We start from the raw sequence: 26,122 nt of genomic DNA on the forward strand, positions 1-26,122 counted from the left end.
CTGTCCCTGGGACTGTCCAGGTAAGTATACTGGAAGAGACTGCCATCTCCTTCTCCAGGGATTCTTCCTGACCCCAGGATCAAACCTGTGTCTCCTGCATCGCAGGCAGATTCTTAACTGTCTGACCCCCAGGGAAGCTAAAGAGTGTTTCAGTTTACCAGAAAAATTTCATATCCATATTTTATTTAATGCAAAAGACATAAATGTTATGTAAGGTCCTACTCTGGAGGAAAAACTACTCCCATAATCTTTTGACGGTAACTAGGCAAATTTTCCATATTCCAACTTAGATTTTCTTTTTATAGAAATAATTTTCCCCATAAATAAGAGTTACAATCAGTGTTTTAATGCTTTTTAAGTCAAAATTTAAAGACATCAAGAATTTCTTTTGCAGCACTTTTATTTATCTGTGTAGATATACAAGTACCATAATTTACAGTTACATAACTTTTAGTAATTAACTGGACTATAGGAAGAATCATACAGAAAGTTTGCACCACAAAATCATGTCCGTAAGGGATTAGGGTTCTCAGTAACAGAGAAATAGAGAGGCTCAAAAAGGTCAGCAACCTCTCATAACTAAAGAGAGGAGAACAAAATCTGCTATATGTGGAAATGAGACTTCATAAAAGTATCTTTCAAATATCCCCTATTACAAAAGGGAATGCCTACTAAAATGCCATTATTTATCCTATATAAAACATCCTTTCTATTACTTCAAAGGCTTTTTTTTTTTTGCTTTAAGATTAAAAAAAAAAGGCCATATCTTTAAGATACATTTTGTGAAAATTATGTCAATACAATATCCAAAGGTTTCCATTATCTACTGTCCTTACTCAAAATCACCTGCATGTACCAGGTGCAATTTTGTCAACTTCACCACTGATAAGCCTATTCCAAAGCAGAATTTTTCAGCAATACAGAAGACACAGTCCCCACAGTTATGCTTTAAAATAGTTATATTCAAAATATAAATATAAAATCTCTCCAGACTATTATTTTTCCTAATGACTAAACTCTAAATTTTAAAAAAAAAAAAATGGAGGTTTTCAAACCAATGATGTATGCAGCCCATTCTCATGACACAGCCATTCTTCTCATCTGTAAAACACAATATAACACATTATCAAAAAAGGGAGGGGAAAACCCCACAAAACCCCATCATTACAAAATCAAAACCATAACCACTATAAAAAACAAGCAGTGTCAAGTATTAAGTTACACATTTTGCTGGATAATCTTTTCACTCCTCTTGACCATAAAAGCAACACAGGATCAATGTAGAAAATTCAGAAAATATAGAAAAGAGAAGAAAAAAAAAAAAACTCTTCTAATCCTACCATTCAAATGGAATTAGTAATATCTGGGGATTTTTCTTTCAGCCTTTTTCCCATTATATACAAGTAATGGATTTAAGAAATACATATGCCTGCATACTTTTTCTTGAATAAAATTAGATATATTTGCATTTTTACCTTTTGTTTACTTAACATATGGCAATGTAGAGTATCTTTGACTTTAAAAATCCTTCTAAAACATGATTTTAACAACAACAACTATTTACAGAAGTAGAATTACTATGTTAAAAGGGAATTTGAGGGAGTTCCCTGGCAGTCCACTGGTTAAGACTTCACACTTTCACTGTTGAGGCCCTAGGTTCAATCCCTGGTTGGGGAACTAAGATCCCATAAGCCTCAAGGTGTGGCCAGAAAAAAAAGGAATTTGAGACAACCAAGAATCAGTCTCCAGAAAACACAGCCTTGTTCAGCCTATTTCACAGCCTATTTCAGCCTACTCAAAATTCATAAAACTTACATGGTATATATTTACAAGCAAATTTTTTAAATCATAAAAAATTCAGTATCTAAAAAACTAGAAATAACAAGAAAAACAATCATCAGGAGAAACTATCTGCAAATAGTATGACTGATAAGGGATTAGTCTGCAAAATTTACAAACAGCTCATAATGCTTAACAGCATCAAAACAAACAACCCAATCAAAAAATGGGCAGAAGACCTAAACAGACATTTCTCCAAAGAAGACATACAGACGGCCATTAGGTACATGAAAAGATATTCAACGGCGATAATTATCAATATCGATAATTATGAGAGAAATGCAAATCAAAAGTACAACGAGATATCACTTCACACCGGCCAGAATGGCTATCATCAAAAAACCCACAAACAATAAATACTGGGGAGGGTGTGGAGAGAAGGGAACCCTCCTATACTATTGGTGAGAACGTAAATTGGTATAGCCACTATGGAGATCAATATGGAGACACCTTTAAAAAAACTAAAAACAGAGCTACCATATGACCCTGCAATCCCACTCCTGGGCATATATCCAGAGAAAAACATGATCCCAAAGGATACATGCACCCCAATGATCACTGCAGCACTGTTTACAATAGCCAAGACATGGAAGCCACCTAAATGTCCATTGACAGAGGAATGGATAAAGAAGATGTGGTACATACATATCATGGAATATGCCTCAGTCATTACAAGGAATGAAATAATGCCATTTGCAGCAACAAGGATGGAACTAGAGTGTGTCATGCTGAGTGAAGCAGGTCAGACAGAGAAAGAGAAGCACTGTATGACATCCCTTATATGTGGAATCTAAAAAGAAATTATGCAAATGAATGTACAGGACACAGAGAAACTCACAGACTTAGAAAACAAACATGGCTGCTGGGGTGGGTGGGGACAGTTAGGGGGTTTGGGATGGACAGGTTCACACTGCTGTGTTTAGGATGGATAACCAACAAGGAACTACCGTATAGCACCTCAAACTCTGCTCAATGTTATGTGGCAGCCTGGATGAGGGGGGTTTAACAGAGAACGGACGCTTGTGTATTTATGGCTGGGTCCCTCACTGTTCACCCGAAACTATCACGACATCGTTAATTGGCTACATCCCAGTATAAAATAAAAAGTTCGAAAAAAAAAAATAGAATCACTACTATGGTTCAGCACACACTTATGGAAAAAACTGATTGAACCTAAATTCCACACTATATACTTTAATCTGTTCCAAGTAAGACAATACAGAATAGCATGTTAGTACCAGGAGGAAATAAAAGATTATCTTAACTAGTTTATCTCAACTAGATAATAAAAGATTATCTCAACCGTCACAAAGAGTTGGACAGGACTGCACAACTGAACAACAACAATTAGTTAAGAAAAAGAAAATATGAGAAAGAATGAAAGGGTAAGCCTAGCACAGGAAGTGAGGACAAAGCCCTCTCCTCCAAAAAATTACAAATACTGCAGGCCTCTCTCTCTCTTCCCTCAGAAGGAAAGTTAAAGCCCAATTTGCTTTTTATTCCCTTCATTTTATTTTAACCTTTGATATCCACCCTTTAAAAATTTTCTAATACAAACAAGAATAATGTTACAGTAGTCCCAAAGATAATTGTTAGCTCTCAAAACTCAAGAGACTAATTTCTTAAAAGTCTAAACCCAATCTTGAAATAAACTGCTAATGCTTCAAGATTTTCAAAATAAAGGCTTTTCTCTTTCAATACTTACTCTTCATGAGAAAGTTTCGTTTCTTCCCTTTTTTTTGCAGAATAATTTAGGTTCCCACCTAAAATACATACAAGTGTGGAATTTTTTCAATATAACTATCAGCAGTAAAATTCAAACATGCATGTGCCAATGTGCACGTGCACATATACATCTTAAAGTAACAGAAAAGCTATGGAACGTGAGAAATAGTTTATCTCCTGAAAACTTCCCAAGGGGGAAAAAATGTTTTTTAAGAACCCTTGTATGATACAAATAATCACTCCTTAATGTTAGCATTTTTTAAGAAATTTGGACTTATGTATTGCTCAAGGTTTTGGGACACTGTACTATTAATAAGCAGTAGAAATTAAGAGACATTAAAAGAAATGACCTAAAATTATTTAAACATCATATATAGTCATCCTTCTAAATACATGACAACCCTTAGGGGCAAGCCAGTTTAGAAAAATTAATAAAGATAATATAAAAATTTTATTAAGGACAAAAAATAAAAAAACAAATATAAGCAAATGAAAAAAAATCTGAATTTCTCATTCTGTTATCAAACACTTTCAACCTTAAAATGCAAACTTCAGCCATAAATGTGTTTACTTCTCATTTTTTAAAAATATAAGACACAGGCTAAAACAGTCCTCAGAGTTATACTTTAAAGTATATAGGAAAGACTTCAGGTTACTTTTTTTAAAAGTCATACTTCTTTATGATAATATAAAAATAACATCTAACACGAAACTTAAACTGAAATGACCAGCAAGACAGAACAACGATTTTAATAAATAAATGTGAAGGTCCAGAATACATAATTATATGCTATGAAGGAAAATGTGTTTCAACACTATAAACAGAATGTTACTACATGAACTAAAGCACTGGCCTCTACAGGGGCATGGAGACAATCCAAGGGCCCCAAACAATTGTCCACTGTGGTTGATATTTGGCAGAAAACAATAAAATTCTGTAAAGCAATTATCCTTCAATTAAAAAATAAATTAATTTTTTAAAATACCTCAACTTCTCTTACCTTGGGCACGATTCACCACGTAGAGTAAGACGACAGCTAAAAGTGACACTGGAAGTGAAAAAAACATAGGGTCCTTAAAAACATGTACTTTTCCCCAATGGTTCCTAGGTAATCATAATTGCAACCCCATGGACTGTATGTCGGAGAAGGCAATGGCAACCCACTCCAGTGTTCTTGCCTGGAGAATCCCAGGGACGGGGGAGCCTGGTGGGCTGCCGTCTATGGGGTCACATGGAGTCGGACACAACTGAAGCGACTTAGCAGCAGCAGCAGCAGACTGTATGTAGCCCGCCTGGCTCATCTGTCCATGGGATTTCCCAGGCAAGAATGCTGGAGTGGGTTGCCACTTTCTCCTCCATAAGATCTTCCCGACCCAGGGATCTGGAAGATGGGTGGATTCTTTACCATCTGAGCCACCAGACCAGGGAAGTCCATTAATTCATATACAGCCCACTATTTAAGAAATAATTTTATATATTTTTAAAATGTGATGTGCTAATTTTGAGATAAAATGCATTCAGGCTAGTCACAGCAATCATCTGCAAATGCCACACTTTAAGTACAGTCTTTATTCCTATAAATGAAGTCAGGTAAAATTATCAGTGGAGTATACCATTTTATTTATTTACTTTTCCATTTATTTTTATTAGTTGGAGGCTAATTACTTTCCAATATTGTAGTGGTTTTTGCCATACATTGACATGAATCAGCCATGGATTTACATGTATTCCCCATCCCGATCTCCCCTCCCACCTACCTCTCCACCCGATTCCTCTGGGTCTTCCCAGTGCACCAGCCCCGAGCACTTGTCTCATGCATCCCACCTGGGCTGGTGATCTGTTTCACCATAGATAATATACATGTTTTGATGCTGTTCTCTCGAAACATCCCACCCTCTCCTTCTCCCACAGAGTCCAAAAGTCTGTTCTGTACTTCTGTGTCTCTTTTTCTGTTTTGCATATAGGGTTATCATTACCATCTTTCTAAATTCCATATATATGTGTTAGTATGCTGTAATGTTCTTTGTCTTTCTGGCTTACTTCACTCTGTATAATGGACTCCAGTTTCATCCATCTCATTAGAACTGATTCAAATGAATTCTTTTTAATGGCTGAGTAATATTCTATGGTGTATATGTACCACAGCTTCCTTATCCATTTGTCTGCTGATGGACATCTAGGTTGCTTCCATGTCCTGGCTATTATAAACAGTGCTGCAATAGTATACCATTTTAAATACAACTTACTGAAGTATAAAAGACATCTTGGTATGTTATGTGACATTTTCTTCAGATGAACACAATTTATGTGTAAGGTGAACACATTAGTGGAAAAATACTGATTTATGTTTGCAGTTTTCAGCAGTTTCCTAATGCTTCCTATTTTTAACCAATGTATCATTAAATAAATGATTTATTGGTAAAATTAAATAACAGGACTAACAATAAAAACAATTCAAAACAGACTAATGAATAAACCGTGAGTGCTCAGCCCTAAGCCACACTAATGTCCACACCTTCACACCAGGTGACATACTCAGGACCCTTCAAATGGTTCCACTCTAAAGCGGAAAGTGTCTTGCTTTTTAAAAACAAAACATTAAGTATTTATGAAACAGACAAGATGAGTATGAGATCTGGGTGACTTATTCTGTGTCGCTTTTTTCACTGAGAATGTTTTTAATGTTCATTCACGCTGTAACATGTATCTATCTGTACTACATTCTTCTTTGCACTGTAATTAAAAATATGTAACATAACATTTACCACTAAAAAAACAAATATTTAGAACAGAATAGAAAGTAGATTCTATTGCTACCTTTATGGGTAGGAATCTTCTGAAAAGTGCCAATGAATCTTCACAGAGCTGAAAAGTCACTAGCTGGAGCAGGAAGTTACCGTATAACACGGGAGCTCAGCCCCGTGCTCCGTGGGTTTGGGGGAAGGAGGTTCAAGAGGGAGCGGACCTACGTATACTTATGACTGATTCACCAGCTGCCCGGCAGAAACCAACAGAACACTGTAAAACAGTTATCTCCAGTTAAAAATAATTTTAAAAACTGAGAGATAAAAAAATAATAATAACAACAACAACAAAAAATCACTAGCTGGGAAACAGATGCACAGGCTAAGAATTAGGCAAATGTGAGTGCAACACTTTAGGCATTTGGTTTTTAAAAGTGGGGAAAAGAATAACAAAACAAAAACCTAGAAGTAGAAGTGATGACGTGTGCATGCTAAGTCACTTCAGTCATGTCTGATTCTGCAACTGCATGGACTGTAGCCTGCCAGGCCCCTTCAGGTTCTTCTGTCCATGGGATTCTCCAGGCAAGAATACTGGAGCAGGTTGCCATCTCCTTCTCTAATAAACAAGACATTCTGCCACATATTAGAAGAAACTAAATGTTGCCAGGTGGCATACTTACAGGAAACACAGGCAATGAAGAAAACTTCTAAAAACAAGTATCCCCGAGTATCCAAGATCATTCCAGCAATGATGGAAATGACCGCCAACCCAAGATTCTGAATGGACTGCATGCTACAATTTAAGAAATTAAAAAAATATACATATCAATTCTAAAGTCAGCATACACAAAATAGCAAGTCACTATAAATAATCATATGAATAAACCACATATTATCAATGCTAAGAGATGTTTTCAATCAGGAATGATCTGATTAGATTTTTTTTTCCCCATGACTGTTTCTACTACTTAACTTTAGGCTCACAGGTAAGGGAATCTGCCTCAGCAAGGGCAGGATGAATGTGACACCTTTCTGCTGAATGAGACAAAGGCCTAAGTGAATGCCAACCACAGCTGTGGTTCCCCGCTTTGGCCTTTTGCGCCAGAGACGACAGGAACCCGGCGTCTCACCGAGAAGTCTACAGATAAACAGGCAGTAGGATGGTCAGCAAGCAATGCCCTCTTACAGGGTGTCTTATTGCTAGTTCTATTAGGGGCTTGGTGCATTGTTTTGCCACAATAATAACACAAATAGATTAACGGACTTTTCTGGTTATTTCCAGGTTCGGAGCTGTCCCAAAAGCCTGAAGATGACTAGATTCAAGAGATTTGGACTTTTATAAGATAATTAAATTGACACAGCAGGGAGAGACATTATATGACCCATGTGCACTTACAAGCCATATGCAGTTCCCAGCTGATGTTCAGGAACCACAAACGCCACCATTGGCCACAAGGCACAGGCAAGCAGTGAGTAGGAGAGTCCCAGGAGACACTACAGGAAGCAACGCAGAAAAAAGCAGAAAACTCACATTTACCAAAAGGTGATTTTCCTTTGATGCAGATTAGCAAGAGTGACATAATAACAAACACATACATATCCACACAAATTGCATTACAAAATAACTAGGCTAAAAATTCACATTCAATACAGAAAGGTCCTGGCCCCTCACTAACAGTATTCCTCCAGTGACAAAATACACCAAGTAAGAAAATAAAGCTAATTTGCAAACAGTCATTACCAATGTCTTAGGCAAGCTAATGTTCCAGTATTCATTAGGAATTACAAATTAAGCAATCATGGTAACATCATGCCAGTAGCCTATTATCTTACCTCTGGGTCATCACCACCCATCTAGAGAGCCGGGCACAGAACCAGTAACCACCACTGCTCGTTAAACATCACCTACTGCTAACTTTTTCTCCAATTAAAGAAGAAACTTTATGATTTAAGCTAAAATAAGATCACTCATCATTAATCCCTATCAAATTGGCAATAATTAAAACAATGCCAGTGTCCAACATAGCAAGGACGCTATTAATAAAAAACAAACACATTCATATATTATTGGTAAAGCTCTAAATGGGTAGAAAGTCATTACAGGAGAGGTTTCACAGCATCCATCAAGATGTCCAGTGTGCAAAACCTCTGCTCTAGCATTTCTACTTCTAGGAATCCATCCCACAGACTTCTCACCAAGGGCACAAATATATATATTCACAATATTCTTTTATTAACAGGTAAGAAATATAGCACTTTAGCCTGTGGCCTTAAAAAATGACATTTTTGATGAACAATAACAAAAACTTGATGAATTCATCATGACTCTTTGACCTATTAAGAGTCAGAGACAAAAAAAAGTGTAAAATCATGGATACTGGGCTAAATGATGGAATGACTTCTCTTAATGAAAAATACATGGAACTAATAGGCATTTTGGCTTTTATATGACTATTTTATTTCAAATTCTCCATTAGCATTGAGAGTATTATGCAGCCAAATGAAATCAAAAAGACTTTATGTATTACTGACTGTTATTTATATACTTTAAAAACAGTTATCCTGTGGAAACTGAAGTCAAGTCCCTGTTTCCCCACTACCAGCAGCACTGCGGTCAGAAGAGCCGAGCGCGGCTCCCGCCACAGGCTGCTCGGCCCTCCCTGGACCCCTCAGCGTCAGCAGCCACGTTACCATAGCAATCCAGGGGTTCCACAGCGTGAAGGCCAGCATGACGTGCGAAGCAAGTGTGGTCACCACTGCACACAAAACCCAGATGATGTTCTTTCCTGTTTTATCCACCAGAAGCCCAAATATTGGGGACATGGGAGCTGATATTACATATACGATACTGCCCAGAAAACACAAAAGATACTTAATCAAAGACATCACAGCAAAAAAAAAAAAATCCCAAAGTCCTTAATTCTAAAATTCCTAGCTCATTTAACATTCTTCTAAAATGGTCATCAGTAAATAGAAATATAAAGAGATAAAAGTGATCCAAGACTTCGCTGGTTTTCCATTAATGCAAAGATGGCCATTTTCAGGATCAAGACCCAAGACAGACTTGGTTTCACACTGTAGACATTAGCTCACTAAGTCTTTTCTGGCTCTAACACAGGGTTATAATGAAAGACCCACACTGAGCATACAGTAAGCATTTACAGAATTAATGGAATACCTGTTAATAGCACTGGCTGCCTGGGAGGAAAATCCAAATTTCTCTGTAAAGAAAACTCTAAAATAAAGAGAGAGAGGGGAAAAAAAATAAACCATTTAGAACTATTCTGTTTTTGTAAAAATAAAAGCAAAATAATACTGAATAAAATAGTCAACTTCTCCTTCTTTCTAAACTGTTTTCCCATCTTATTTGATATTCATCTTCGAGCAACTGGCTAAAGCTTTAGTATTTATGTAAGTACTTCAGCAACTAAATAAAATATACTGATGCCTAATTTTTCCTCTTTTACGTATACAGAAAACAATACACACAAATTTTCAGAAACCCAAATGTATTACTATATGAAATCAAGATGGCTTCTTTTCCTTAAAAGCAATACTTGATGCGTCCTTTGCTAAATAATGTAAAAGGCTCCTCTCTCAAACTGTAAAATGAAAGACTGAATTTAAGGGTTATGATTACAAAGATGCTTCTCCACAAACACATACACTGCTCTGTTTAAGTGACAGTGAAAGTCGCTCAGTCCTGTCTGACTCTTTGCAACCCCATGGACTATACAGTCCATGGAATTCTCCAGGCCAGAATACTGGAGTGGGTAGCCTTTCCCTTCTCCAGGGGATCTTCCCAACCCAGGGATTGAACCCAGGTCTCCCGCATTGCAGGCAGATTCTTTACCAACTGAGCCACAAGGGAAGCCCACTCTGTTTAAGTAGGTGCCTACAAAAATACAAAGGAGGTAGGAGATAAAGCAAAGAATTTGATTTAAACCCTGAATTTGAGTCTGCTAGAACTACAGACCTAACAAATGGAGATGTGCCTTGTCACTATGAGCTAATACACTGTCTCCTTTCTCAGTAAGAGACTTCCTAACAAAACAATAAACAGGAAACAAAGAATTCAAATCCAAAATCAAGCATTGAAATAAATCAGTATTATGAATCAAAAACTGTAATTAGGTATTTCCTCAAAAACCTGATCCAACTATTAAACCAATACTAAATCTTAAGCTATGGCTTCCTGGGTGGCTCAGTAGTAAAGAATCTGCCTGTCAATGCAGGAGATGCAAGAAAAATGGGTTTTATCCCTAGGTCAGGACGATCCCCTGGAGGAGGGCATGGCAACACACTCCAGTATTCTTGCCTGGAGAATCCCACTGTCAGAAGAGCGTGGCGGACTACAGTCCATGGGATCACAAAAGAGTCAGACACAAGTGAGTGATTGAGCAAACAAACCTCAAGCTAAGAAAAACAGTTGTATCCCAGGATGTAAAACAATTTCTATGAACATACTAACAACCAGAGAAGCAAAATTTACAGCTTAAAAATTTACACTTGTATGATTAAATTTTCATTACAATTTAGGCAACAAAAATGGAAGGCTAGAAATTACTCACTTTCCAAGTCCAATGAAAGGGAAGATAGCGACATAATAGCAGACACAGATGATAAATATAAGCCACAGGGGTAAGGAGAAGTCCTTCACGTCAGTTAACTTGATCACTTCGCCTGAGAGGAGAAAGGAGCGATGTTGTCAGTGCAATTCTGCATTTCTAAGTCAGGATTCTTTCTCTTTTATCACCTGATTAACTTTTGCAATCCAGTTAAAAAAAAACTTTTCTCAGTAAATTACTAGAATACAGCTTTGGGATAATTTTAAAAGACAACAGAAAAATGTAAAATCTAAGATTAGTATCTATCTTCTTCCTCTCCTCCAGGAACACTTATCATTTTGCAAATATACAAAGTACAATCAAGAAGGTAAATTCTGCCAAAACCACTTACAGGGGGAAAAAATGCATCCAAAACTTTAGACAAGTGGAAGTAGATTTGGAAATAAAAGACTTAAATCGACTATACATTGATATAAATTTTTAAAAAGTGTAAGTGGAAGAAAAAAGATTTAATAAACATGTATTATTAAGCCTCACTGGGTTTATAACATTACTATTAAGAACTTACCTCATTGTAAATTATCTCAAAAAGGCCATAATTCCCAAAAGCCTAAGTTTTCTTGCATTCAGACTAACCTGTTTTTCCTTGTTCTTTATGAAGGATTCGTTCTGCTCTCTGATCCAAGTAAGCAAGAGCCAAGGCACAGACAAGTGAAAGAATACATGTTATACCCCCTATAATAGAGAGAGAGAGATTTTTAGAGAACCAAGCTGAAGGTTCCTAAAAGGCAGCACTTTATATTAACAGCAGAAAACTTAGCCACAGAAAGGGATGGCATCTGGACGCATATATGAAAAAAACTACAATTACTAAACCAGGACAGAAGGAAAGGAAGTGCAAATGGGAAGCACTCAACACATAACAGTTGCTATTACTGTATATTAATTATTTCCCAGTAGAAGGTTGGAGACTAGAAGGAAAAGGCTAGAACGCACTAGTCTAGTCTTATAATCAGAATACAGATTAAAGAAAGCCGATGACCAGCTAGCAAATTAGTCCGAATTTCTTAATTCAGTCTAAGCACCCATTATTGATGGATACCGGGGCAGGGGAATAGGATAGACTTGCAAAAGCAAAGTCTGACCTGTGAGCAGCTCATGTTCCTTCTGACTCCTTCCCAAGTCTAACCCCCGCCCCTTGGCAGGCCCAAGGGCACCAGCCCTCCCAGAGCACAGCCCACTCACTCTCTCCTCCGTGCAGTCAGCCTTACTCACCGAGGCTGACTCATATCATTAAAGTGAATCAGAATAGAGAGTGAAGAAAGTTTACGCTTCTCAAGATTTTAATAAAAAGAAGTTTAGTAAAGCTAATGAATCTTTAATTGGCTGATGCAATACAACGTAATATGAAAGACTGCAGGGTCAGGAGACGTGGGTTCTGCTTCTGGCACTAACAAGCTGATTGATCTTGGGCAAGGAATTTAACCTCTCTGGGCTTCAATTTTCCCATCTGTAAAATAAGCAGCTTTGACTTGATGGCACAGATCTTTCCTGGCTCTAAAATTCTTTAAAATTTATTCTCGAATTCTCCATCATGGAGGGAACTAGAAAGAATACTGAAGAGCATTTGGAAGTAAGAAAAAGCTTTTGAGAGGCAAAGGATTTGAGAGGGAGGGGAAGGGAGGAGGGATCTCTAGGAACAAGCTGCCTGTCTAGCATTACCTCTCACTACACCCCAGTTCGATTCCTGGGTTGGGAAGATCCCCTGGAGAAGGGATAGGCTGACCACTCCAGTATTCTTGGGCTTCCCTGGAGGCTCAGGTCGTAAAGAATCTGCCTGCAATGAGGGAGACCTGGGTTCGATCCCTGGGTCAGGAAGATCCCCTGGAGGAGGATATAGCAACCCATTCCAGCACTCTTGCCTGGAGAATCCCCATGGACAGAGGAGCCTGGCAGGGGCTACAGTCCGTGGGTTGCAAAGAGCCGGACACAGCAGTCCCTTCACCAGCCTGTACCAAGGAACTGTAAGGAATAAAAGATGGCATAGAGCCTGTAGCTCGCCACCCACAAGTCTCCCCAGGGCTCTGCAAGCAGTCCTCCACACCCCACGCGACTCAGTTAGACAAATTTACTGCACAGAGAAGCATAGCCGGTGAGTCAAGAGAGTCTCATCCGCTTCTCACTGACCAGCTGGCAACCAGCACGACCGAGGCTTAGCCACCAGCACTTGGGGCCAGAAGTGATCTATGTGGCTGAGTCAAACAGCCACACTTTTACAGAAAACTAAGACGTGGAGATAACTTCCTTGTCCAAGATGAGTCAGGACCAGAATCCAAACTCTGGGCTCCCAACCTGGTAGGTTTCTACTCACATCCTATCACCTCTGACATCTACAAAATCAAAGTTTCATAAGCAAACTGAATTTGATCGAAGGGAACAATTCTCCCTTTTGCCACAGACTATTAATGAACACCTTACAGGGAGGTATAAACCCCCTGACTGTTTTTAGATCTCACGTATACTCTCATTTGCTCATCGCAACAACACTGAAGCGCCCATGGGACAAGATCCTCATTTTAAGAAAGTGGAAATAAAAACACAAGTGGGATGAACGATGCTACTGTGTTCACTGTGTCTAATTAGGTCCGAGAACTCGTGAATTGTGCAGGCACAGCTATAACCAAGTGGTCTAACCTGGGTTCCCCTCTCTGTCACACCACTTTGCGTAAGAAGCTTTCAGAAGAGACCAAAAATGGGACTTCAGGATTCACTAACCGATCATAAGTGTGACCCCAAGGGTTGTGTGACCAGCAGAACCCAGTGAAGCTGCAACCTTAGAATACAGCCATCCCATGAGGTTCATGTTGACTGTGCTTCCCTGGAAGAAAAAAAACCATCATCATTTTCATTTGTATCTGTCCTGCTTGAAAAAAAAAGATGTGAGTAGCTTAGAGAAATAGGTATAATAGGGATCATTAAACAACAGATAATTTAAAAAAAAAAAAAACACTACAAGGAAAAAGAACAACCTAAGATAAAGCCACAGCTAAGATTACTACACAAAACTGGCAATTTATAGAAAATGCTAGTATTCAGAACAGCACAGTACGTCTAGAACTTCCTAGTAGCCCAAACAAAAACAAAACACAAGTTACAGAATTTACAGGGTACCCAAGACAATAATAAACTCTGGCTCAGAAAAAGCACAGCTTTTCCTGATAGTGACATCTGGGGAAAAAATTCATCCTCTGATTGTCCTTGGCGTGGCGAGCTGTCGTGTCTGAGTCTCTGTGGCCCCATGGACTGTAGCCTGCCAGGCTCCTCTGTCCATGGCATTGCCCAGGCAAGGTTACTGCAGTGGGCTGCCATTTCCTTTTCCAGGGGATCTTCCCGACCCAGGGATTGAACCCAAGTCTCCTACAAGTCTCTTGCATCGCCGACTGATTCTTTACCACCGAGCTACCTGGGAAGCCCATATCAAATAGCAATACATGTTTCCTTAAAAAATAAGGAAAAAATAAAGCATGGAAGGAGAGTAGAAAGGGGCGGACACCTTGCTGAGAATGTGACTGTGGATTGAGAACTTGAAGGAAGCTGTGGGGCCGCCCCGGGGAAAAGCGCAGCACTCCAGATCGGAGATAGCAGTGCCCTGGCCCCGAGAGGGAGGCCACCCGGCGTGCTCAAGGCAAGGAGCACAGAGTCTAGAGCAGTGTAGGCGAAGGAGAGACAGGAAGAGATGAGGTCCTCAGGGAGGAACTGGGGGGAAGGCAGGCTACTGGTAATCAAAGAACTTCTGGATTTTACTGTATGAGACGGGAAGCCACTGGGATTCTAAGTAGAGAACTGGTACAATCCCTTACATTTTAACAGACTCACTCTGCCAGCTATATTCAAAACACCCTACAAGTGAGGATGACACAGAAGCCAGGACGTTGGCTGGGGGTTGCTGCCATAATGAAGAAGAGAGATGACGGTCTTGGACTGGGGAGACTGGTAGAGGACACAATGAGAAGCGATCAGATTGCAGATACACGCTGATGGAAAAACTGACAGGATTTGCTACTGGAAAATATGTGGAGAGTTGAGCGAGTGGTAGGGAGTGGTTCCCAGTGACATCAGTTTTTGCCTGAGAAACTGGAAGAAAAGAGCTCCTCACAACTGAAAAGGAGAAACCTTTAGCATGAGCTGGTTTGGGTGATGGGAGGTGGAACAGCAAGAGCTGGGCTCTGGCTGTGTTGAGTTTGATATGCCTACGAGACATCCACATGGAAATGTCAGCAAGAAAGCTACACGTGAGGGATGGAATTCAAACGAGAGGCCTGGACAATACAACTTCAGGAGCAAAGTCATGCTATTTAAAACTTCAAAACCAGGTAAGATTACCAAGGAAGTGAGTGTCAAAAGAAAGGAGAAGGTGTCCAATGACCCAGCCCACATTACAGGTTGAGAAGACTGAGATGGACGCAGCAGAAGAGGAAGCAAGAAGAAAACGATGAGCCTGTAGGGTCCTTGAAGCCAAGAGAAGAAATCAAGGAAGTGTTCTAAACACCACTGCTAAGAAACATTACTGAGAAACGAATGGGTCCTCAACCAGATTCTCACAGCAAAGTGCACAAGTGGCTATTTCTCACAAAACGGTAGCCAGTGGCACTACTCAGACGAGCATTAAGGTATAAATGAAGACCTACCAGAAACTTTCCTCAATATCATCGAAAACACAAGCCTCTCAAAGACATGTTGTCCTAATAACCCTTTAAATCTAAAAATGCCTAACGTGACCTGGCTTAGCAAGTACTCAATAAATATTTCTCGAAATAAGGAAATTTTAAAAGTAACAAAGAAGAACCAAAAGGCTGCTGGACTTCCAACCCCCAGGCAAGGCATGAAAAATAACAGAAGTGAGAAGTCCACTGCCTGAAGGGTAATGGTAACAGCCCAAGTGTCTAAAATCAGGCAAACTCCCAACTCAGCCAACAGAAAAATCATGATGAGGTAAAGCCGGAACCTCCACGATCCTTCTGAGTAAGTGCAGAGACATAAGAAACACAAAAAAAAGACTGAACCTCCATCTACCCCAGCAGCTCTGATGGGCTCCTCTGGTCTCATGCGTCTCACAAGGACCCTAAATACACCATCCAGACTAGAGCCGAGCCACCCTGGCTGTTGCAGAGGTAGCTGCCTGACCTCTGCTTCACTCCACGTCCAGCTCAGGCCCCTTACCATCCGATAAGCCCTGCATCACAGAGGCCCCTGAGACACCTTTTGAGAAACTCAGGGCTCCTCAAGACGAAGGTGAATAGATTATTACCTAGTTTGTGACCACAAAGAAAAGAACCTGAAGATCACTAGTAACCACAGTGGCATCACTGAGAATGAGCCTTGCTCAACTGCTCCTATTCCCTTCCTCTAGGAGTTACTGGATGATGAGATCCACCAACTGCTATAGACATGTCTTGATTTGCACAAGATACATTATGAAGCAGCCAGAATGTCTCTGTGGATAAAATTTAGAAAACATAGAAAACCACACTAGTTATCAAAGGTAAAAAATTAAAGTAATACTTGGCTGTTTCCTATCCAATTGACAAAATGACTTTTAAAAAATAATAGCCTGCACTATCAAAGCTACAGTAAGAAGGATCCTCCCATATCCCAAAGACAGAGATAGAAACATCTCTGAAAAGATAAGGTGGAAATATGTCTCAACAGTTCTAAGAAACCCAAACAAACGCTCTGACTCAGTAATAATTCCATTCCGAGCAATCTAGCCTCAGGAAACAATCAGAGATACAGACAAGTTTTGGAGTGTCACTGCACAACAGCTATATTTATAATACTGGAAAACTAGAAAAAGCCCACGTGTACAAAAATTAGAAATGTTTTATATATATATACAACACACATATGTGTAATATATTTCATAAGATGAAGCATTACATTAAAAATATTTCATTTGTACTGCATTTTTTTGTACTAGATTTCTTCCCTAAGACCATGTTCCAAGGATTTTCATGCCATTTTACAGTCTTTAAAATCTTTTTTTTTTTTTTTCTTAAATCTTGACTTTTAATGGCAAGAATCTTTTTAAAAACCTCCATTCATAAAGAGTTCATGAGAAAAAAAACCTAACAGGATTTGGGATGGCCAAAACACCTTCCAGGTTGAGTTTATAACAACATAATGTAGCTCTCCTGGGTACCCTTCTACCAGACCGCCTATCATGAAACACCGTGATCATTTCCAGGTTCCAAATGCTGGAAGGAGCATGACCACCCACAGTGAAGTCCAGAGAGGCGGGAGCACCAGTCAGGGAACTGAAACCCAGGCCACATGGTTTAGACACGCACAGGAAATGAGTATGTCTGACCAAGACCTTCAGATCTGTCTTTGTAGGCAAAATGCTAGTGCCTGACAGAGAAAATAAACACTCACTAGAAGGCAAAAGTCCAACAATCAGTAAAAGCTACTTGTGCAGGCAGATCTGGTCTCTACGGGAGGCTGAGCTTCACTAAGTTAATTGTAGTTGGGACTTCCCTGGTAGTCCAGTGGCTAAGATTCCATGCTCCCAATGCAGGGGACCCGGGTTCAATCTCTGGCTGGGGAACTAAGATCCACGTGCTGCAACTTAGAGTTCACGTGCTGCAAGTAAAGAACCCATGTGCCACAACTAAGACCCAGGGCAGCCAAATAAACAAATAATAATAAAAATAATGTATTTGGATGCTTTTTATAAAGTGACATGACTTTGAGAATTTGTTTAAAAAACAAAAAATTAACTGTAGTAGATGAATGAGACCTTCTTATCACTAGAAATGTGCAAGCAGAGCCTGGATAACCATACATAAAGACTTTCACTGCAGTAATGCCGAAAATGGGTAAAGAAGTTAGAGAATAAAACCTCTGTGATCCGTCTGTCCCAATGCTCAGAATCTCTGAACTAACGAATGCTCAATTAGCATTTGAAACTGCTTCCTCTTAGGTGAAATAAGATTATAAATGCCTTCACTTAAAGGTAAATGGTACATTATGGTCTAGAAAAATATATAAAAAACCAACACAACTTGTACACAAATATATTTCAAACTGTAATCTTTAAGACACGGTTATAAGAGTCAATCTTTTGCCTCCTATTTGGCTTTGTTATCTGTCATACTTACAATTCTTGCCATGCTAAGTTGGAGTCCAAACACCAAGTTTAACTCTTTGCCTTTAAACCAGCTCACAGCATATGTATTCTGGGCAACTGCTAAGGACTCCCCACCAATCCTAAAATAAGGAAAGAAAAGTCACAGCTTTTAAAAGAAATACCATAGTTAGCAAGGCAGCAGGTGTAAAATTTTGACACTCCTCCTGTCAAGAGGTAGTGTCTACGCCCCTCCTCTGAATCTAGATGGGCTTGCGATTGCTTCAAAGAGTAGAAGGTGGTGGAGGTGGGGCTGGGACACAAGAGGGGGTATCTGCCTTTTCACTGAAACGCTCACACTTAGAACCCTGGGCCACTGTGTAAGGCGCCCAGCTACCCTGAGCCCCCCACACTACGAGAAAGCCAAGCCACACAGAGGGCCACATGCAGGCGCTCCAGTCGGCAGAGCCAGTCCTCGAGTGACCCCAGGCCAGGCTCCAGACATCAGGCGCAGACACACCGTCCACACTGCACGCAGTCCAGATTTCTACCCACGAAGTCCACCATGTAAGGGTTGTTTTGTAACCGAGCAGATCTATGGGGCCTTCCTGGGACAGGCCTGTGCCCGTATCCTCTGCTGCAGCTCGTCTCTGAAGGACACAGATAATAGTATTTGGTACGAATTTCCTGAGGTGTGTTGCAGATGTGAAAACTGCTCCCACCAAAAGGAAGTACTCGGTGACCATGAGCACACAGCCCAGGAGCCTAAGTCCGGGAGCCGAAGGACTGACACAGCTAACCCGTGACACCACCCTACTGCCTCCCGTCATCGCCACCCATCATCAGCCAGTAACAGAATTGCACACGAGCTGATCAGGTACCCTGAGACATCCCCGCTTCGTCCGTCTTTCAAAATGCTTTGCCAAAACCCTTCCAGGAGCATGAAGCTTTTTAGGGCATGAGCCACCTCGTCTCCTTGCATAGCCCTGAAATATACCTTTCTCTGCTCCAAACGCCTACATTTCACTGTACCTCACTGTGCAGCAGGCACACAAACCTGTGTTCATAGTTTTATACTGCTACGTACAGGTAATTTAATATGCTGCGATGACAACCCTGCCTGGCAATAAAAGGAGTTTGAGCTACCACATCGTCATCTACGCTGTATAAAATGCTCATCCGGGAAGAGTGGTCCATACTTTGTGAAAACACACAGATTCACACTTTTTAGGCCAGTATCTTCCATATTTGACATTCTCCTACTTTCCAGATTTTAATTTTCCTTCTGCAGGTTCTAAATATTGACCTTCAGGTAAGAGATTCCTCTTCTCTGCATTCAAACACTGAGTCCTCCTCACCACTGTCCTCATCTAAAAATATTTCCCCTCTTCTATGAATCCAAATCCTATATGGATGGCCATTTCTGATCACACATCTACCTCTGAGTCCCTTTCACATTTTAATAAACCATTTTTCCCTTCTCCCTCACTTAGAGCACTTTTGGGGATGTCACCTATGGCTACAGGTCCCTGGTACCTGTAAAAAGGGTAAGTTAGGTTGTCTGCATCCCTCCAGGCAGGAAGCCCAAGGCTGAATTGAGAATGAGCTTACAGAACAGACACTGAAATTCACTGAAAGCTATTGGTCTTTTAGTAATCTGCTCATTAAAGTCTTTTCAACATGATTCAAAAGGACCTACACATTATCCACTAAGAAACAGCAAAATGTACATTAATCACCAAGCTAGAAATTGATGGTCTACATTTTTCTACATGAGGTTTAAATCACAGTCTTCAACACAACAGAAAAGCAAAACACCTAAGAAAAACATCATCTCTGGAAAACTATTTAATATTCAAAGCCTATACAGAGTTAACTGTCACCACTCAAAATTCTTGCTTACTGTAAAGGAAAATTAAGACAACAATTGAGCAGTTGTGTGTGTCTGTGTGTGTATATACAGACACACACAGACACACACACACATATATATATATATAGAGAGAGAGAGAAAGAGAGAGGTAGATTTCAAGAATTTGAAGTAATTCTCCAGAAGATACAATAATATATTTTGGCAAATCTTTAATAAATTGATAAATGAACACTAAACAGCAATGTGTGCATGTGTTCAGTCGCTCAGTTGTGTCCAACGCTTTGCTCCATGGACTACAGCCCACCAGGCTCCTCTGCCCATGCAATTTTCCAGGCAAGAATACTGGAGTGGGTTGCCATTTCCTCCTCCAGAGGATCATCCCCATCCAGGGACCGAACCCATGTCTCCTGCAATTCTCCTAACACTGCAGGCAGATTTCTTTACCACTGAGCCCCCTGGGAAGCCCCCCAAACAGTAATATGTTAAGACAAATGAAATTATGCATAACTTACCCAAACACAAACCTTCCCAATTCCATCAGCCAAAAAGCATTAAATATTCCACCCAGGGCAAAAACAACCTATAACATGGAATATAATGTAGGATCAATGAAAAAGAAAATTGAAGGAATCCAAAATAAGTAACACATGATGAAACACAACTTCTACAATGATTTTAGTGTTTCTTCTTAGTAAATCTGTGAAATTTAAGTATCAATGTTCATCTGTCTCGAAGCTTAAAATGGATTGTGCACTATGTCACATGGGTATTTGTGAACTCTGCTTAATTAAGTTAGGCTTTCACCAAACACATCCATGCTGATGGAAGTAGACAAGTATTCAAGAGACAGCGTCCACAGTGAATCAGTGAAGAATTTGTCTTACCTGCCCAATGCAAACAAAGCAACTAAAAATAATGGTGCCCCATCTGTTAGAAAAAGAGAAAGAAAGTGAATTAAGAGTTTATCACCAAATCCTTCAGTAATAATTCACTTTGGATTTCTTGGACTCCTCTGCATTCCCTCCAAAGGAAGAAAACTGAGGTTCTGGTTGGCCTCTGAAATCAGCAGCTTTCCAAGGCTGAATGTTAATCCATAGAGGTCTCTAATCCCAAAGGGATTCCAGAGGCTTTGATAAGGGCATGTCTGTTTAAGCCATTATCATCTCTTAAACAAAACTTGTTAAATAATCTTCAAGAAGTTCCCAGGGTTCCCATTTAAAAATGGACATTCTTCACAAATTTTTTTATTGAGTTCAGGGTTGATTCCAAGGAATTCTATTAAATAATTTTAAGTGGTTTTAATTCTGTATGCTGCTGCTGCTAAGTCGCTTCAGTTGTGTCCGACTCTGTGCGACCCCGTAGACGGCAGCCCACCAGGCTCCATCGTCCACGGGATTTTCCAGGCAAGAGTACTGAAGTGGGTTGCCATTGCCTTCTCTGCTAATTCTGTATAACCAAAAGCTATTTTTAAAAGGAAAAACAGGGACCATGAGAAATGATATAAATCTGCTTACTCTAACATTCCATACTCTGAATAGCTCATTAATGTTTCCCCAGAGTAATAAAATACCAGTATTAGGAGAGTCATTAAAGATTATATGAGTAAACCATCCTTCTGAAATCCAAGTCCCTCCAAAAATCCTTGTGCAATGGTCATACCACAGTCTACTGAAAGTTTTCCCAAAACAACTCATGATCAAGCAAAATCTTCATCACACATAAATGGCATCTGCTTCCTTCAAGTTCAAGCGAATTCTACCCCTTTAGACCAAGCCAGTTAAAGTCCTCCTTTATACACTCATCGAGGTGTTTAAAAGTTAGTCCCTGCGCTTAAACACATATGGTTTCTTCAATTCTTTTCACCACACATGGCTGGAAAGCACATGGTCATTTCGCCCTCTGCCTTCTGAAAATGTTCCAGACTACATCCCTCCTAAAGTCTCCACAAACAGCACGTAATCATCAGGATGAAAACTGACAGAGCTAATAATGTGATGCCTTCCTCAGCATCTAACTGGAGTGGTCACAGAAAGTTTAATGCCTAAAGAAAGGCAGAAGAGAAAATCTCACTGGGGCTGGGAGAGGTAAACAGTAAATACATGCCAAATACTGTGCATCCACCTCCCTCAATCCTTATAACCACCTTGCAAGGCAGGAAATACTATCCATATTTTACCAGTGAGGAAACTGAGGCTCAGGAAGCTAGGAACAGATCAGAAGAACTAAGAAGCTGAGCAAGTGGCAGCAACAGAAACCAGAACCGGGCTTGCTGATTCCAAGTCAGGGCATAATTTACCTTTAGATAACTGAGTTTCCATACGCCATTAGCAGCATTTAACTGAAATACCAACCAAGTTTCAAAAACCAAAATCACACAACACACAAATGTAGATTAACACACTCAATACACAAGTTTGTTCAGTTCTTTCTAGAAATACTTAATCTAGTTTTGTGTTTTCTTAATAATCATATTTACCCGTAAGTGAGATTTCTCCCAAGCTTACCGTATTCCAAACACTCGGTCTATCAAAAAGCCACCAAAGAAACACAAAACGACATTGGGCCAAGAATACCAGGCATACAGCAGCATGAACTTCGTGGTATTCACCTGCATATCCTACATGGAAAGAAAGCAAAACAGTTTTTTTCAAAGCAGGTAAGTGTAGCAACTAACAATCAAAACATTCTTTCTGGTAGTGGCAGCATTTCTTAATCATTTACTGTTACTATCAGCTTTGGCCTCTACCTCCAGAAAAATGGTCACACCTGGGAACTTCTTCAGTCTGCAGTCATTTCAGAGGCTTCATGGAGTTCAGCATCTGTCAGCTCTTGCACTACGGGGATCACTTCTGCCTACATCTGCCTGTATCATCTACATTTCTATTCCCTGTGTGTTACCTGCTGTGGGGCTTCACCCATATGAAAAAGGACAATCTTTAGCATATCCTTTCCTCCTACCTCACTAATTCTTGGTCTTTTTCATTCATTCTAGAATGTGAAGGGCCAATCTGTGTATTTCTTCCTATCCAAAGGTAAAAAAAAAAACTTACAAAGGGAAAAAAAAAATCTAAATACATAGGAAACTGTAAATATCAAAAATACTGATATGGACAATCCTCTGGAATCAGTATCCACATTTTAAAAATGAAATAACAATTAACATATTTAAGAAAGCAAAATGCTCTCCTACCAAATCATTTGTCCTTCTGATGATTACACAGTGGGAGAGAGAAATGCCAACAAAAATTCACAATACTTTTTGGGTTGCACTGTGGAAATAGTAGTTATTTATCTAAGGTATGAAACAATATCAAGTCATAAGTGCCATAAATGAATTCTCTGTGGCCACTCATTCCAAGTCAAGAATACTCCTTGCCCTCACAGATTTGGTGACAACAGATGTTCAAATGGATTCATTAGACAATGTTTCGGACCATGCAACCTGAGAGTTGATACTTCAGCAATGTATCTGCTCCAGAGCCAACAAAAGAAACACAGATGAAAAGTCAACTTACCCGTTTAACTTGAATCTGAAGGGCAGCAGGATTATCATAGCAAAAGTAGCTGCCTAGAAAACGGAAAAGCAAATTTCTTTTTAGTAATACTTTCCATATAAAAGTTTCAAGTTGCAATTACTACTCCAATGGTGATTTGCAATGTTTATACTAGGGACTCAAGGAAACTGGAAACTCAAAAAAAAAAGAAACTAGAAACTCTTTTGGACTGCTTTCTTGTCCATTAAGACTTTCTAAGTTGCAGCCAAATAACCCAGAGAAAACATACCAAGTTATTTACAAATTATTAGCCTGCATACCGGAGAAGGCAATGGCACCCCACTCCAGTACTCTTGCCTGGAAAATCCCATGGATGGAGGAGCCTGGTGGGCTGCGGTCCACGGGGTCACTAACAGTTGGACACGACTGAGCAACTTCACTTTCACTTTTCACTTTCATGCACTGGAGAAGGAAATGGCAACCCACTCCAGTGTTCTTGCCTGGAGAATCCCAGGGACGGGGGAGCCCGACGGGCTGCCGTCTATGGGGTCGCACACAGTCAGACACGACTGAAGTGACTTAGCAGCCTCAGCAGCAGCCTGCATACACAGCAAATACTGGGAACCTGGATTAAGAAGTTAATCAACAACTGTTTTTCCACCTTGAAAGTGAAAGTCGCTCAGCTGTGTCTGACTCTTTGCCACCCCATGGACTACACAGCCCATGGAGTTCTCCAGGCCAGAATGTTGGGAGTGGGTTGCCATTCCCTTCTACAGGGGATCTTCCCAACCCAGGGATCAAACCCAGGTCTCCCACATTGCAGGAAGATTCTTTACCAGATGAGCCCTAGGGAAGTTGTTTTCCACCTTTCTTTCTTTTTTTTTCCACCTTACTTACATCCTGTTTCCTATGTCTATTGTTTTATTAGCATCTTCATGAAACAGCTATATTTTCCTTAAAGCTACCAACACACACACACATGAAAAATGTCAAAAACATCCTCAGCAGTTTCCTAGTAATGTTACCTAAAGCCACCACTTGAGTGCACAGGAATGGAGTTTAACTACTCTGACTAGATCTGTTTTCAAAATAAGAATTCTAATTCCACAAACAGTATATCCAAGATCAAATAACTCAGGAAATACACAGCCAGGAATGAAGAAAAATAAAATAGAGTTCTAAAAGGTTAAATTAAAACATAGTAACATCTTCTGGAGGGTCAGAAAGAAAGAAGTGGAGAGAGGTCGGACTTTTTACAGTAATAAAATCGACAGAGTTTTGATAGGCCACGAGATAACGTTGCCTCTGTTTCTCCACTAACTGTCTAGAAGTATACATGAGAAGCCACCAGTTCAAAAGAAATAAAATTGTCATTAGAAAAGTTATGACTCTGGCTTCTGAAACCCACTAAAGGTAAACATAAAAATCACTAAAAATAAATTGTTAAAGTAGGGGCAATTTTAAGTGTCTTGTGTTGTTCTTGATTTTTTGTTCCTAAACTCAGAACTTTATGAATCCTGCTTTAATGGCTGTAAGGAATATCAATGTCAGGCTTCAAAGTTAATGAATGGGCACCATCTTTCCACAAAGTGAGAAGAGGGGGAACAAAAAGAGATGCAAAGAAACTAAAGCCCAAAGCAGCCTCCATGCCTACTTATATATTCCAGCAGTAGATAAAGGTATCCACCATAAACCTGTTGATTACACCAAATCCAGCGAGTCCACGAAAAATACATTATTACTTTCACACCAAGCTGATACTGACATAGAATGTTACTGGAAAAAATTAGTTGCTGGGACATAATAAGAAGATATTTTAAAAAATTATCTCCAGAAACTGCTTTCAGTCACCAAATTTCGTAACTGAAACCAAACAGCACAAGTCCAGTCCAGTATGATTGCTTCACATTAGCAGAGCGGAGGAGTAGGAGAATACATCTACCCACTGAAGCAATCAACAAGACACACTCATACATTTTACCAAAGAGGAAGAGAAACATAAACGACTGCCAACGAATACCTCAATCAAAAAGCTTAAAGTACTCTTTAAATACTACAAAGTATTTTTGGAGGCTTCTTTGGGGCAGGGGATTACATATTTCGCAATTCCCTCTAAACAAAGTGTCATGAGAGGAACCTTGACATCCAGGGATTCTCTCATATCTAAAGCCCCAGAAGGCAAATTGCTAGCTTTTGGAACTTCTTGCGAGAGCAAATGAGTAGGACAAAAGTCACTCAGCTCAGTCCCCTGACCCCCCACCTTCGGGACACTGAATAGCCTGCAACAGGGTTGAATGGGGGTCGCGAAGGTGGGGGGAAATGGGGGCAGGAGGACCCTGGAGCTCAACGCAACTCCGAGACAGTCTGGAATTCCTTGATTTCCAGTCCCACCCCACCAGGCCGGCCGGCTCACCGAAGCCAAGGAAGCACATCAGCAACAGAACCACAAGCCGGTGCGCTAGGCGACTGGGGTCGCAGAGGGCCTGCAGCGCCCCGGAGGCAGCAGGGGTGGCCCGGGTGTCTCTGCCCGCCTCGTCCGAGCCGCCTGGCAGCAGCGCCCTCGCTTCCTCCTCCTCTTCCTCCATCGAGCCCGCGGGAGACCGAGAGATGACAGCGAGTGCAACTCCAGGAGGAAGCCGCTGCCAGAGCCCAGAGCAAACCGTGCTCACGTGACCGCAGCCGCTCACGTGACGCCGCGGCAGGTCACGCAGGGATACGCTCATGTGAGTGGGCGTGGCCACTCGGTGGGCCGGGC

General features: G+C 40.3%; 1 protein-coding gene across 2 annotated transcripts; it reads right to left on the minus strand.

The window, feature by feature from the left end:
* Positions 1-382: 382 nt before the first annotated feature.
* MFSD1 (major facilitator superfamily domain containing 1) lies at positions 383-26,122 on the minus strand. 2 transcript variants are annotated; one of them, XM_043473896.1, is made up of 16 exons: positions 25,781-26,122; positions 23,389-23,441; positions 22,378-22,490; positions 20,758-20,800; positions 20,386-20,453; positions 18,035-18,143; positions 13,653-13,755; positions 11,514-11,612; positions 10,881-10,992; positions 9,488-9,544; positions 9,001-9,157; positions 7,706-7,803; positions 6,990-7,102; positions 4,566-4,613; positions 3,545-3,602; positions 383-1,101 (listed from the first exon to the last, which is right to left on the minus strand). In XM_043473896.1, the coding sequence occupies exons 1-16, from the start codon at positions 26,088-26,090 to the stop codon at positions 1,098-1,100; spliced, it is 1,545 nt and encodes a 514-aa protein (XP_043329831.1). In that variant the 5' UTR covers positions 26,091-26,122; the 3' UTR covers positions 383-1,097. The 2 variants fall into 2 exon arrangements, with proteins under 2 accessions (XP_043329831.1, XP_043329832.1); XM_043473897.1 differs by lacking the exon at positions 383-1,101 and having other exon boundaries at positions 3,541-3,602.

Source organism: Cervus canadensis, chromosome 7 (assembly GCF_019320065.1).
Source record: "Cervus canadensis isolate Bull #8, Minnesota chromosome 7, ASM1932006v1, whole genome shotgun sequence".
Lineage (NCBI taxonomy): Eukaryota > Metazoa > Chordata > Mammalia > Artiodactyla > Cervidae > Cervus > Cervus canadensis.